The sequence below is a fragment of the Epinephelus moara genome, chromosome 13, assembly GCF_006386435.1.
Source record: "Epinephelus moara isolate mb chromosome 13, YSFRI_EMoa_1.0, whole genome shotgun sequence".
Lineage (NCBI taxonomy): Eukaryota > Metazoa > Chordata > Actinopteri > Perciformes > Serranidae > Epinephelus > Epinephelus moara.
In genome coordinates this window covers 2,293,460-2,305,899 of record NC_065518.1, presented here as the reverse complement: position 1 = coordinate 2,305,899, position 12,440 = coordinate 2,293,460, and the positions used below count along the sequence as shown (strand labels likewise).

Genomic DNA, 12,440 nt, shown 5'->3' with positions numbered 1-12,440 from the left:
AAACTGTCTTTTCTTCTCCAGAGGAATCTTTCATCTCATGTTTGGCCTCCAAAACCTGCACATTTGATGTGTGATAGTAGTTTATAACAATAGTGGAGCTGTATGGCAATCAGGCTGCAGATACACACAACACTTGTTGGGAGACACATTCACTGTTGGTTTGGATCTTTTCATGGAATTTGTTTACGGTAAGAACTGGAATTTGACCTTTGACCTTTTGGATATAAAATGTCATCACTTCATCATTCTATCCGATTAGATCCCTGCATGAAATCTTGTCAGAGTTACCATGTGAATTCTTGAGTTGTGGCCAAAAGCATGTTTTTTGAGGTCACGCTGACCTTTGACCACCAAATTTGAATCACGTCATCCTTAAGTCCAAGTGGACGTTTGTGCCAAATTTGAGTAAATTACCTCAAGGTGTTGTTGAGATAGTTTGTTAATGAGAATGCGACAGATGAGGTCACAGTGACCTTTAACCACAAAATTCTTATCAGTTCATTCTTGACTCTAAGCGGACGTCTGTGCCAAATTTGGAGAAATTTTCTCAAGGCCCCTTTAAAAAAGCGCATTCATAAGGATGAGACAGATGCAAGGTCACATTGACCATGACATTTGACCACAAAAATTCTAATCAGTTCATCCTTGACTCTAAGCGGACGTTTGTGCCATGGCTTTCTTGAGATATCGTTTTCACAAGAATGAGACTGACGGACAACCTGAAAACATTATGTCTACAGCTACGGCTGTCATCGATGCCGTGGCATAAAAATATAAACTATCAGCTGCATCCTTTAACAACACATCAGGAAGTCGCACTTGTTTCAACTCTCAGTGACCAGAAAAAAAAATAGTTTAAATAAGCAGCGCTCTCATTGCAAGAAATTGACAAAACACGCTGCCTCAGGAAAAACGCTTTCCTCTTCTACGAGTCGCAGCTGCACTTCTTCACTTCGCCATCTTCCACGTGTTGTTGTTCTACGTGCTGGTCGGCGTTCTTCTTCTTCCTTTGGCATTTAATGGCAGACTAGAACACATGTGGGCGTCTGTGCCGCCCCATCAGGTCCGGGGAATTGCATCCTTGGTACTTAAGGTACTGGAGAAAAGCAAATACTGACATGGTTTTAGAGGTTTGGCATCGACTTGGGACCAAAGTGCAAAGACGCTACAGCGCAGATGCGGACACCGACCAATCAGAGCAGACTGGACTTTTAAAGGAGGAGGGCTTAAAAGACAAGCGCTTAAACAGAGCCTATGAGACTTAGGGTGAGGTTAAGTGTTTTTTTTAACATTATAGTCCGAACCCAGAACTAAAATATGAACGTGAAAATGAGCATTCGTAGTTCCTGAGTAAGGAGCAGAGACACAACGTCAGACCCCTGCAGCTACACGTGAATATAAACCCTGTCTGTCCTCTTCCTCTCTGTCCCCTCACACTCTGCTAAGCCTCAACTGAAAAGTCTCTCTGGCCTGATGGGTAATTTTCCATCTGCTGTGGCCTGAGGCAGAAGACAGAGCGGCCTACAACAACAGGAGAAACAGGGTCACCTATTGATCCATCAGTGTGTGTGTGTGTGTGTGTGTGTGTGTGTGTGTGTGTGTGAGGCTCACTGTAATCTTGGTGGCATTGTTGAGAACACTGATCCATTCCACCAAATCCTGCTCATCGTTGGCCTGCAGATAAAACTTCCTCATTCCTGCATTTATAACTACAGACACAGACACAGAGACACAGACACAGAGACAGACACAGAGACAGATGTAAATGTGTGGGTCGTTACTTTCTTCTTCCTGTGAAATATTAAAGTAGAAAACACCAGAGGAAGAAGAAAACACTCTGAGCTTCATGCAAATCATCGTCTAAAAATATCAGTTTGTTTCTCAGAGGATGTGTGTGTGTGTGTGTGTGTGTGTGTGTGTGTGTTAACATCCCATCCAGATGTAAATACACACATGCAGAGGTCAGGTCAGCGTCATTGTACAGTTTCCTCCTATTGAGTGACAAAAGCTACCGTTGGCCACCAGAGGAACAACAACAAGCAGTGAGGGACAAAAGAGAGGAAATAAATCTAACGGAAGAGGAAAGGAAGGAGGGAGAGGGAGGGGAAAAAAGGACAAGGAAGGCCAGAAGGGGGAAACAAGGAAGGAAGGAAATAAGGAAGGAGTGGGAATGAAGCAGAATGGAGAGGAAGAGAGAGTGGAGGAGAGGAGCGGCAGGACGAAGGGAGTGAACGGAGGTTGGAAAGAATAGTAGTTCATTGCAGAGCCAGAAGTACGTGGACTCCTGAAGCCATGCGGCAACCAAAACCTGCAGTTCCTCTAATGTCCACTTGGGGCTGGCATGTTAAAATGTAGGAATGTTTACAGCCTGGTCTCTGTAGCTAATTTCAACTATCACGACAACTGTGCCCACGAGATCTCTCACTCTGTCTCCATCTCTTCTCTCATCCCTCTCTTCATTATCATAACATCAAAGATTAACACTGCACATGAAAAATTAACATAGCTAACGCTAACGAGCACACTCACTTTCACCTACAGTATGTGCAGCTTACTTCAGTGCAGAAGAGTTGTTAGGCTATGTGCTTTGAGTGGTCGGCAGACAAGAAAAGCACTACACAAGTGCAGTCCATTTATCAGGTGGCCGGTATCTTTGGACCGGGCCTGGCACAGGCTGGTGGACAAATGTCTTTTTATGGGGACCAGTGAAGCTTAGTTTTGATTTTAATTCAATCCATCCATCCATTTTAATCTGCTTATCCAGGGCCGGGTCACAGGGCAGCAGGCTGAGCAAGGCACCCCAGACATCTCTCTCCCCAGCAACGCTTTCCAGCTCCTCCTGGGGGATCCCAAGGCGTTCCCAGGCCAGACGAGATATATAATCCCTCCAGTGTGTTCTGGGTCTGCCCCGGGGCCTCCTACCAGTGGGACGTGCCTGGGACACCTCTAACAGGAGGCGCCCAGGAGGATCCTGGTCAGATGCCCGAACCACCTCAACTGACCCCTTTCGATGCAAAGGAGCAGCAGCTCTACTCCGAGCTCCCTCCGGATGTCTGAGCTCCTCCCCCTATCTCTAAGGCTGGGCCCAGACACCCCACGGAGGAAACTCATTTCAGACATTTGTATCCATGATCTCATTCTTTCAGTCACTACCCAGAGCTCATGACCATAGGTGAGGGTTGGGACATAGATGGACCAGTAAATTGAAAGCTTGGCCTTCCAGCTCAGCTCCCTCTTCACCATGACGGACCAACGCAGCACCCGCATCACTGCAGAAGCCGCATCGACCCGCCGATCCATCTTGCGCTTCATTCTACCCTCATGAACAAGACCCCGAGATACTTGAACTCCCTCACTTCAGGCAGAAACTCTCCCCCAACCCAGGGAGGGAAATCCACTGGATTCCAGCAGAGAGCCATGGCCTCAGACTTGGAGGTGCTGACTCTCATCCCAACTGCTTCACACTCAGCTGCAAAAGGCCCCAGTGCATGCTGGAGGTCACGGTGTGATGAAACCAACAGAACCACATCATCTGCGAAAAGCAGAGATGCAATTCTGAGGTCCCCAAACCGGACCCCTTCCTCCTCCTTCCTGTTCAATTCAATTAAATCTTATTTATAAAGCCAAATATCCTTCCTGTTCAATTCAATTAAATCTTATTTATAAAGCCAAATATCACAAATCACAATTTGCCTCAGAGGCTTTACAGCAAACAACATCCCTCTGTCCTTAGGACCCTCACAGCTGATCAGGAAGAACTCCCCCCAAAAAAATCTTTAACTGGGAAAAAATGTTAGAAACCTCAGGAAGAGCAGCTGAGGAGGGATCCTTCTTCCAGGACGGACAGGCGGACAGTCATTGTCATAATGTTAACAATGCAGCTAAGGAAGTTAGCATTTGGTCTCATATGCATATGGAATATGATGCAGATTTGGAGTTTATTCGTGAGTGATTGAAATACGATGACAAAACAAGATTTTGCACACAAGGCCCCCCAAAAAGCTAAAATGGACCAGATGCAGCTGTGATGGAGAGATTTCACTGCAGCCTTCAGTCCCACAGAGGATGAAGAGGAGTCCGTAAGGTAGTCAGTGGTTGACGTTAGTCTCATATATTGTTGTGGAGTTTTGACTCGTCATCGTTAATATCGCCAGCTCGCTCACTGCTGACAAACTGGGAATGTTATCACTGAAAGTTGACCTCACTGACTTGGGTTGAACTACCTGTTAGCCTCAGGTGTCATGAGGTCAGAGGCTGATGGCTGTGTGTGTGTGTGTGTGTGTGTGTGTGTGTGTGTGTGTGCAGCCAGTTTAATTTTCATTTTAAATTTCTGTTCATTGTAGCGTTAGCACGGTGTTTTTTCTTTAACCAACCAGGCTACTGTAGTTTTAAAACCATCTTAAAAACACATACGATGCTTGAGGCTGGGCGGGCCGTTTGGTTTGCAGTAGAGGTGCTCCTCACACGCTCTCCCCCAACACTCGATCGTGTTTAGAGCAGAGGCGTTGTAACAAAGGTATAAATGGCAAACGTAGTAAAGTAAAAATATACTAGCGGAAGTACAGTTTAAAAAAGGAACATGAAAAGTACTTGTTCCTTAAAAAATATACTTTTGTTACTCCAAGGGTTCAAAACCGAAATCCACAAGGCAACAGGTGATGTCACAGAGGCTACGTTCATTATTTTATACAGCGTTTGGAAGATGAAGGTGAAGAGGGAGAGAAAAAGGAGGGAGGACAATAAAATCAAGATGAACTTACCAAAGCAGAACTCTGCCTTCGGTCTGAGTTTGGTGGCATCACTGACCTGAACAAGAGGAAGTAAAGAGGGACACATTCAGTCACAGTGCTCACACTGGCAATGTTAACATGCTGATGCTTATCTTCATAGTGATCACCACCTTAGCTTAGCATCTTAGCGTGCTATCAACGGCTAATCAGCACTTAAGACAGAGAGAGAAGGGACTGACCTTGGAGATGTAGGTGAGTTTGAGAGAGCCCACCTTCTCTGCACCTTTAGGCAGATTCTGAACAAAGACACAGAAATATATATATAAGTACAAGTAACATCATCATTGCTGGAGGGGAGCTAAAAGCTGAATGCAGCATCATAGTTTTGGTCAACAGTGTAAACTCAGCAGGGAATATCAGTTATCAGCAGCCTCCATCGAAGCTGCTGCCAAAAACCAGCACCTGAGGTGTTTGAGGAATTCCCCCGCTGAGGGAAATATTTAAATACTACTACTATTAACGTTTTCGGTTTCTGTTCTTGTTCCTGTTTGTCTGCTTTCGATGTGTAAACCTCTCAGATGGGTTTGATAAGTCCTTATCCAACGTGTCACTCACGAGTGAAGAGCGCTTCAACCGCCCGCGCGGAAATCTGTGCTCAGCGCAGTTCTCTCCTACAAACCCACCACTTCCTCTTCTTCTGCATCCAACCTGTTAAAGGCTTTCCTACCTGTGTTTATGCCTCATATTGTTAACACTCCACCTTCCTCTGGTGACGAACCTCCTGCTGTACCCTATTATTCTGTGTACTGGACAGTGGATTGAGACGGTGCACTTTAAAGGAGCAGTGTGTAGGATTTAGTACGAATTTGGGCATATTGCTTTTTCAAAGGAAAACATATGAAAAAATTTGTGAGAACAGCCAGTTCTTTAGAGGTCAACTATCAGATGTTGGAGGTGTGTCACTGAACGCACCATCAAGGAGACTTTTGAAAACTGTCCCTGCTTTGAGCTGCAATATAAATACCAGCTACTTGATTTTACCGGGAAAATGAAGCACATTTCACGTCCCTGCAAGTAGATATTCATTGTGAGCTGATGTTCGTAACAGCTGACTGAAAAGAAGGAAATCAGTCCATTTGTGTTACTTTTTTTTTTTTTTAAGATATTTTTGGGGGGCATTTTCAGCCTTTAATGGATAGGACAGACAAGTGTGAAGGGGGGAGAGGGAGAGGGAGTGACATGCAGCAAAGGGCCACAGGCTGGAGTCGAATCCGGGCTGCTGCGGCAACAGCCTTGTACATGGGGCGCCTGCTCTACCACTAAGCCACTGATGCCCCGGTCCATTTGTGTAACTGATGGGATGCAGTAAACACCAAGTTCATTTCCTTATTCAAAATACCAAAGGTAAACCAAACACCGTGATCACGCACAGACGCTCAGATGTTTTCAGTGCTGACTAACCAGAGAAGAATCTCTCCTGATGTCAGAGACATGGGAGCAGTTCTGCATCATGTCCACATATTTATCTGCACACACGCCCACTGATGAGCTCACCTGTGGGTTGTCCATGTACCACAGCAGGTCGCCCTGCTGAGTGTCCAGGATGAAGTACCGCCGCAGGAACCTGCCGCTGCTCTCATTCTCCTCGATGTCCAGGAAGCCGCAGATGCGATTCTGTCGGTCCACATAAGGCATCGCAACGCCGACCAGCTCAGCCCGCCCTGGGGCATCACAGGAACGCTGCCAGGAGGCGGGACAGGACGACATTTAGCTGACACACTCATTCAGAATAACTTACAGCTGCTGTCACCTCAAGTAAAAGCTGCATGTTTGTCACAAACTGTTTGAAGCAGGTGAAACTTCTGACTCTCAAACACGCTAAAGAGGAAACAGTCATGTTTTTTTCTTTGCTAATCAGCGGTGGTATAAAGCGTGAAGATACGCTCTGATATAGACGATAAAGGAACCACAAACAATCGTGCATCTGTGGCTCTGTGGCTCCTCAGTGGGTCCTAATCTTTTAATGTCAATTCATGCAGCTCAAATTTTCAGTTTCAGGCTTTTATTTTATTGCACTTTGCTGCAGAAGACGAATTTCAAAACACCTGAAAAAAAGGTTTACAGTGTGCAGCAGCCTGCAGGAAGTGTTATGGCCTTATCTGTGTGTGTGTGTGTGTGTGTGTGCTTCTGTCTTTCCAGGCTGCAGTGACGTAAAGTTCAACATCACATCAACACTAAATACCTGTGGTTACACACACACACACACACACACACACACACACACACACACACACACACTCTATTGTTTCTGTGGTTTACACACTCACCTCACTCTGACAGAATGAGCATGTCTCCTGAAATCACTGGTTGTGTCCAGACGTTCAGCGTCTTCACACACAAACAACAGTTTTTTTTTGGTACCAACCGAAATGTGTCTGTAGCACTGAGTCCTGAAAACTTTACAGTCCTGACAGCTGGATCTGAACGTTTGGTCCGATGTGTAATACTGCTCATTTATTAATCAGATTTTAATGAATTGATCTGGGCTGAACCTGCTGTTCATAAATCAATCACTAGGTTTTTGTGTGAAGTTCTTTGTAACTACTGACTGATTTCAAACCAGTATATACGTCTCGCACTATAACTCAGTAGCTCCAGGGTGTTGCGATGGTGCGATTGCAACAATAAGCGCTGCAAATTTTACACGACATTGCAATTTTGTCCAATCACTGCAACTTTGCAGAAAATTTGAGAATTTAACTATAAATGTGTAAATACTAATTTTATTGTAGAGCTGCTTGCAGCGTATTGATTTCATGAGGCTGAGTCCGAATCCATGTAAACATGTTAGTCTGACTGAAATCGTACTAGAGTGAATTTGTCACAGTGGGACTAACACACCCAGATCATGTGACTCCTGCATGTATACAGTCAATCAGACCCAAACTGGCCGAGGCGCTCTGAGCATGCTCCACAGTTTCCGCCCCGGGCTTTGACCCAGAAGTGCAATAGCATTAAATGTGTAAGAGAAGAAGAAGCCGGTAACAACGTGGAGAAATCTACATCCAGAGCCGTGACTTTTTGGACGGACCAAATGTACAGAGCTGTAAAGTTGTCCACCATGGTACCAGTTAGCAGCTAGCTAACCGTAGCTAACTTGTTTGTCCATTGTTTGGTCTGTGACGTAATAGGTCAACAGGAAAAAGGTCCAACACTAACAAGCTGAAAGGGGGCATATCTCCACCTATCGTAGAGGAGTCGCACATACTTGGGTCAATAAATGGAAAGTGACGTCTTCAATTTGCTTATTTTGACCAAAGAACCCAAAGACCCAAAGACTCATTTACTGTCTTTAATGATGAAGAAAAGGAGCAAATGTTTGATGTTTTTGCTTGAAAAAAGACTGAAATGATAAATCGATTCTCAAAATACTTGATTATTTTTATTTTCCTGATTGACTTCCACGCGATGCAACATAACGGCGAATGATTTCTGTCGCTGCTGATGTAACGTGGTTCCAATGTGCATCCACACGTGATGTTTTGTTTACCATATACAATAATTAACATCTGGAGTACAGTGCATTGTACAGCTCTGACCATGTTCTTATGGGTCCTTGAAAAGTCCTGGAAAAGTTTTGAATTGTTTATATGAAAGTGTGGGAACCCTGCATGTGGCACTGAGCATGTCACACAGTGAGTGTAAGTGCAGCGGTCAGAGCGGGTGGATTCAGGGACAGTCATTACACATGTAAAAATAACAATGGAGAAAAGGGAGATCAGTTTTAAAACGCCATTGTTGTGACTCCTGCATCTGTTTCCCTCGTTGGCTGTTTACTCCCACACACACTACAGATGATGTGATTTTATCAAACATGGAGGCTCCTGATTCTGATCAGCCGAGCACCAACGCTACTACATCTCAAAATATATATATAAAATGCTGCTTCAGGGGCTTTTCACACCCTTTTCCTCAAAAAAGCAAAGATACTTATTCATATTTAAAGTCACTGAACATTGTGCAAACTATTGTTAATCAGCTGCTCCAGCACAAAACGATCTGTATCAGACCTCTATCTCAAATCTGTGTTGGTGAAACACTTTCGCTGAGGCACTGCCAAAACTTTAGACCTATCAATGATCTGTGAGACAAGCGATAACCTGCTTCCTCAATACCTTCCTCTTTGGCGTGGCGTGGTGATGACAGCGTTACTGCACAGAAGTGGAAATGTATCAGAAAAATGCACATGTAATGACAGTGAATTGCAGATTGAGTGAGTGTGGAAACACTGAGACGTATTGTTGAAACTGCAGTTATAATCAGAATCACATCTTTACACTGAAAGAAAGGTAAAAACATTGGAGGTGTTCTGTTATTAAGCTGTGGTTTTACTGGTCCGGCCCACCTGAAATTAAACTGGGCTGTGTGTGGCCCATGAACTAACAAACAACCACACAAAGTTATTACGACTTAACATCCTGTGTGGACAGCTCCTCATTAAACTTGATTTCTCACCTGAAGAGCTACAACTCGTCAGGAAGTATCGTTATAATGACAGGATTGTGGGTCATTATATATTTTGATATTCGACCTCAACAACGAGTCTCTCTTCATTCATTCTCCGTCACACTCGAGACACAGCAACAGCTACAGAGTTCTCTTTATACGTCCATGGTGAGGAGAGGAGTCGAGCTGCTACGGGAGCTGGTCTGTGCAAGCCGAGAGCGAATGGAGGGAAAATAATATATAATATTATATCATATTTGATACCATCTCACATCATATCTTGTTAGATAGGCTAGCTTCCATCTGCACCACTGGCACTTCCCTCACCTGGTTTCACTCTCATCTCTCTGGCCGCACTCAGTATGTACACCTCAAAAATTTCAGTTCCCAAACTTCTCCTGTCACACGCGGTGTTCCCCAGGGCTCTGTCCTGGGCCCTCCACTATTCATTATCTATCTGTTACCTCTCGGTCTGATTTTCAGGAAATTTGGCATTCAGTTCCATTGCTACGCGGATGACACCCAGCTCTATCTTTCCACCAAGCCAACTTCCACTCTGCCGCCCACCTGCCTGTCCCACTGCTTACTGGAAACTAAATCTTGGTTTTCACACAGCCTCCTCAAACTCAACAGTGATGAAACTGAGGTACTCCTTGTTGGCACTAAATCCATTCTGGCCAAACCCAACAGTTTTCCTCTCACTAATGACAACTCCACAGTCCTTCCCTCCCCTCAGGTTAAGAGTTTGGGTGTCATCCTCGACAGCACACTCTCCTTCGAAGCGCACATTAACCATGTTACCCGGTCTGCTTACTGTCATCTGCGCAATATCAACCGTCTTCGGCCGTCTCTCTCACCTCACAGCACTGCTGTTCTCATCCACGCTCTGGTCACATCCCGTCTTGATTACTGTAATTCTATCCTCTCTGGTCTGAATCTGCCATAAAATCCAGTATGTGAGACATATGTGTAAATGTAGAGGGTGAACTTTTACAATATACAAGTCAAACAAGAAGACAACACTGGCCTGCTTTCTCTTTACACTGCAAACCCTACACTGATCTTCTGCATGATTTTAAAGGGCTACCACGGGTTTATTATTATTAAGGATTATTTTTTTCCCATTAAAGGGTTTCGGGCAGTTTTTCCGTCTCCACTGTGAGTGTCCAATGACAGAGGGATGTTGCATGCTGAAAAGCCCTCTGAGGATAATTGTGATTTGTGATATTGGGCTTTATAGATGAAACTGAATTGAAAACTTAAAATGTTATGCAGCTACTGACATAAAAAACCAAACATGATGACAGCGGAAAACACACAGATGAAGTGTGAATATCTGTACGACAGCAGGCTGCAACTAACTATAATTTTCACTCATTTTATTCATCGATTACTAAAATAACTGCTGATTAATTTTCCTCCAGTCGACTAATCAATTAATCATCTCACCTTCATCACAGAGAGGCACCTTTACAGTCTGTAATAAGATGGAAAAACTACATGTAGTGTAAATCACACACACACAGATGTCTGTGGGAACATCTGGAGATTTAAAGTCACTGCTGAGAGATATTAATATTACATATCATGATGTTTCTCTGCAGGAGACAGACCAGAGAAAACCTACAACGCATGTAATTACAGTGATTGTTGGATGTAATGAACCAGCTGTAACTGTGATACACACACACACACACACACACACACACACACACACACAGGTATAAAACTGACTGTGGCAAAATGAAGCAGCCATCAGAGCTCAGTTCTTCCCTGTGGAGATCAAACTGTTGTCACAGGCCTGAAAACATCGACTGATTTCCTCCGCCGCCTCCATGATCGCTGTGTCCGCCTCTCTAAACCCTCCGATCGGCCCTGTGTGTGCGGGGTGTCGGTGTGTGTCGGCCCGGTGTCACCGTGAGGACGACCACCGGCTCTAAAGGCGAAGGATTGTGGGTTTACTTACACAGTTCGGCTCAGTCCGAGTCCGGTGTGGCAGCTGTCCGGTACGAGCGGCAAGTTACCCGCAAAACAAACTGCTTCCGGTTTCAGCTCGGAAAAATAAAAGCGTTTCCAAGCGATGACGCTAGTTCCGCGAGGACTTCAAAGTAAAATAGCTTATTGCCCTCAGGGCTGTGAATGTGTGTCAGTGGTGGTGGAGAAAGTGCCCAACAATATTACTCCAACACAAGTGAACATCTCTGAGTCAAATTATTACTGGAGTTAAAGTACTGGAGTAGGGGAGACCGGGGAAGGCTTCAACCAGTGTTGGGCAACTTATGCCTGGTTCACACTACACAACATTTCTGTCCGTTCTGACAGTCACAAGCCCTTTTTAAACAGGAATTGTGCAAATTTGCAGGAAAGCCCAATCAGNCTTGCTACTAGCTGCTCGCTAATTCCGGCTATCAGCTGTTTCCTGTTTATCCACCGCCAGTGGCTCGAACGTGCAGCGTCATCAACAGCTCCTCCCACAAGTCATCAACAGCCCCTCCCGTGGCGGAAGGCCGCCTCTGTCTTTTTCAACCAAAAAGTTTCTGCCAATATGTCTACCCTACGAGGCGGAAAATTGGGCACCTCGGATCAACTCGCCAATCCGGCCTCTGTGTGTCTAAACGCTCGCAGCTTGCCGGCAAAACGGCCCAACATTCGCCGGAAATCTGGCAGTGTAAAAGGGGCTACTATGTCACATTACGCGATTGTGGAGTCATAAAATCTTGCCGTGACTTGGCTGATACACATGACGGACTACATGATGGTTGACACCAGTTATCCCCAGTCATCTTTCACGGCATGTGTGATGTCATCAGGTTATTCTTGTCCTATTTTCACAATTACTTTTATTATTATTATCTCAGTCACTGTGTCTGTTCATGTGCCAGCCAAAATGTTATTGTAGTAACTTGAAAAGTGTCACCAGATGGGCGGAGCTACATTTGAAGCACTGTACGCAAACTACAAGTCACTGAATCCTCCACAACAAGTTCCTGCAAATGTTTCACAATAAAAGCCCTTTTAGAAAATGAAGGGATTCTCTCAACCAAAGATATAATGGGTTTTTAATTTGAAATAGATACAGGAAGTGTTGAGCACAGAGGGAATAATAAATAATGACCCTTTTATAATGTAGTCTGTTTTAAATGAAGCTGATCCTCTGCAGCTGTGCTGAGTAAAAGCCCCACTACTATTTTTGAATCTTATTAC

The 12,440-nt window shown here is 44.7% G+C and overlaps 1 protein-coding gene across 4 annotated transcripts in view; it reads right to left on the bottom strand.

Annotated features, from left to right (window-relative positions):
* The window catches only part of LOC126399459 (pleckstrin homology domain-containing family A member 1-like), a 29,590-nt gene extending 18,299 nt beyond the window's left edge, over nucleotides 1–11,291 (bottom strand). For all 4 annotated transcript variants that reach the window (XR_007570891.1, XR_007570892.1, XM_050059454.1 and 1 more), the window contains exons 1-5: nucleotides 11,203–11,291; nucleotides 6,285–6,470; nucleotides 4,970–5,026; nucleotides 4,761–4,806; nucleotides 1,612–1,709 (exon numbers count right to left, since the gene is read on the bottom strand). Coding sequence is in view for 2 of the 4 variants with exons in the window: in XM_050059454.1 (XP_049915411.1) it covers nucleotides 1,612–1,709; nucleotides 4,761–4,806; nucleotides 4,970–5,026; nucleotides 6,285–6,425 (342 nt within the window). In the remaining 2 variants the exon portion in view is untranslated. The remainder of the gene's footprint in view (nucleotides 1–1,611; nucleotides 1,710–4,760; nucleotides 4,807–4,969; nucleotides 5,027–6,284; nucleotides 6,471–11,202) is intronic.
* Nucleotides 11,292–12,440: the final 1,149 nt, after the last annotated feature.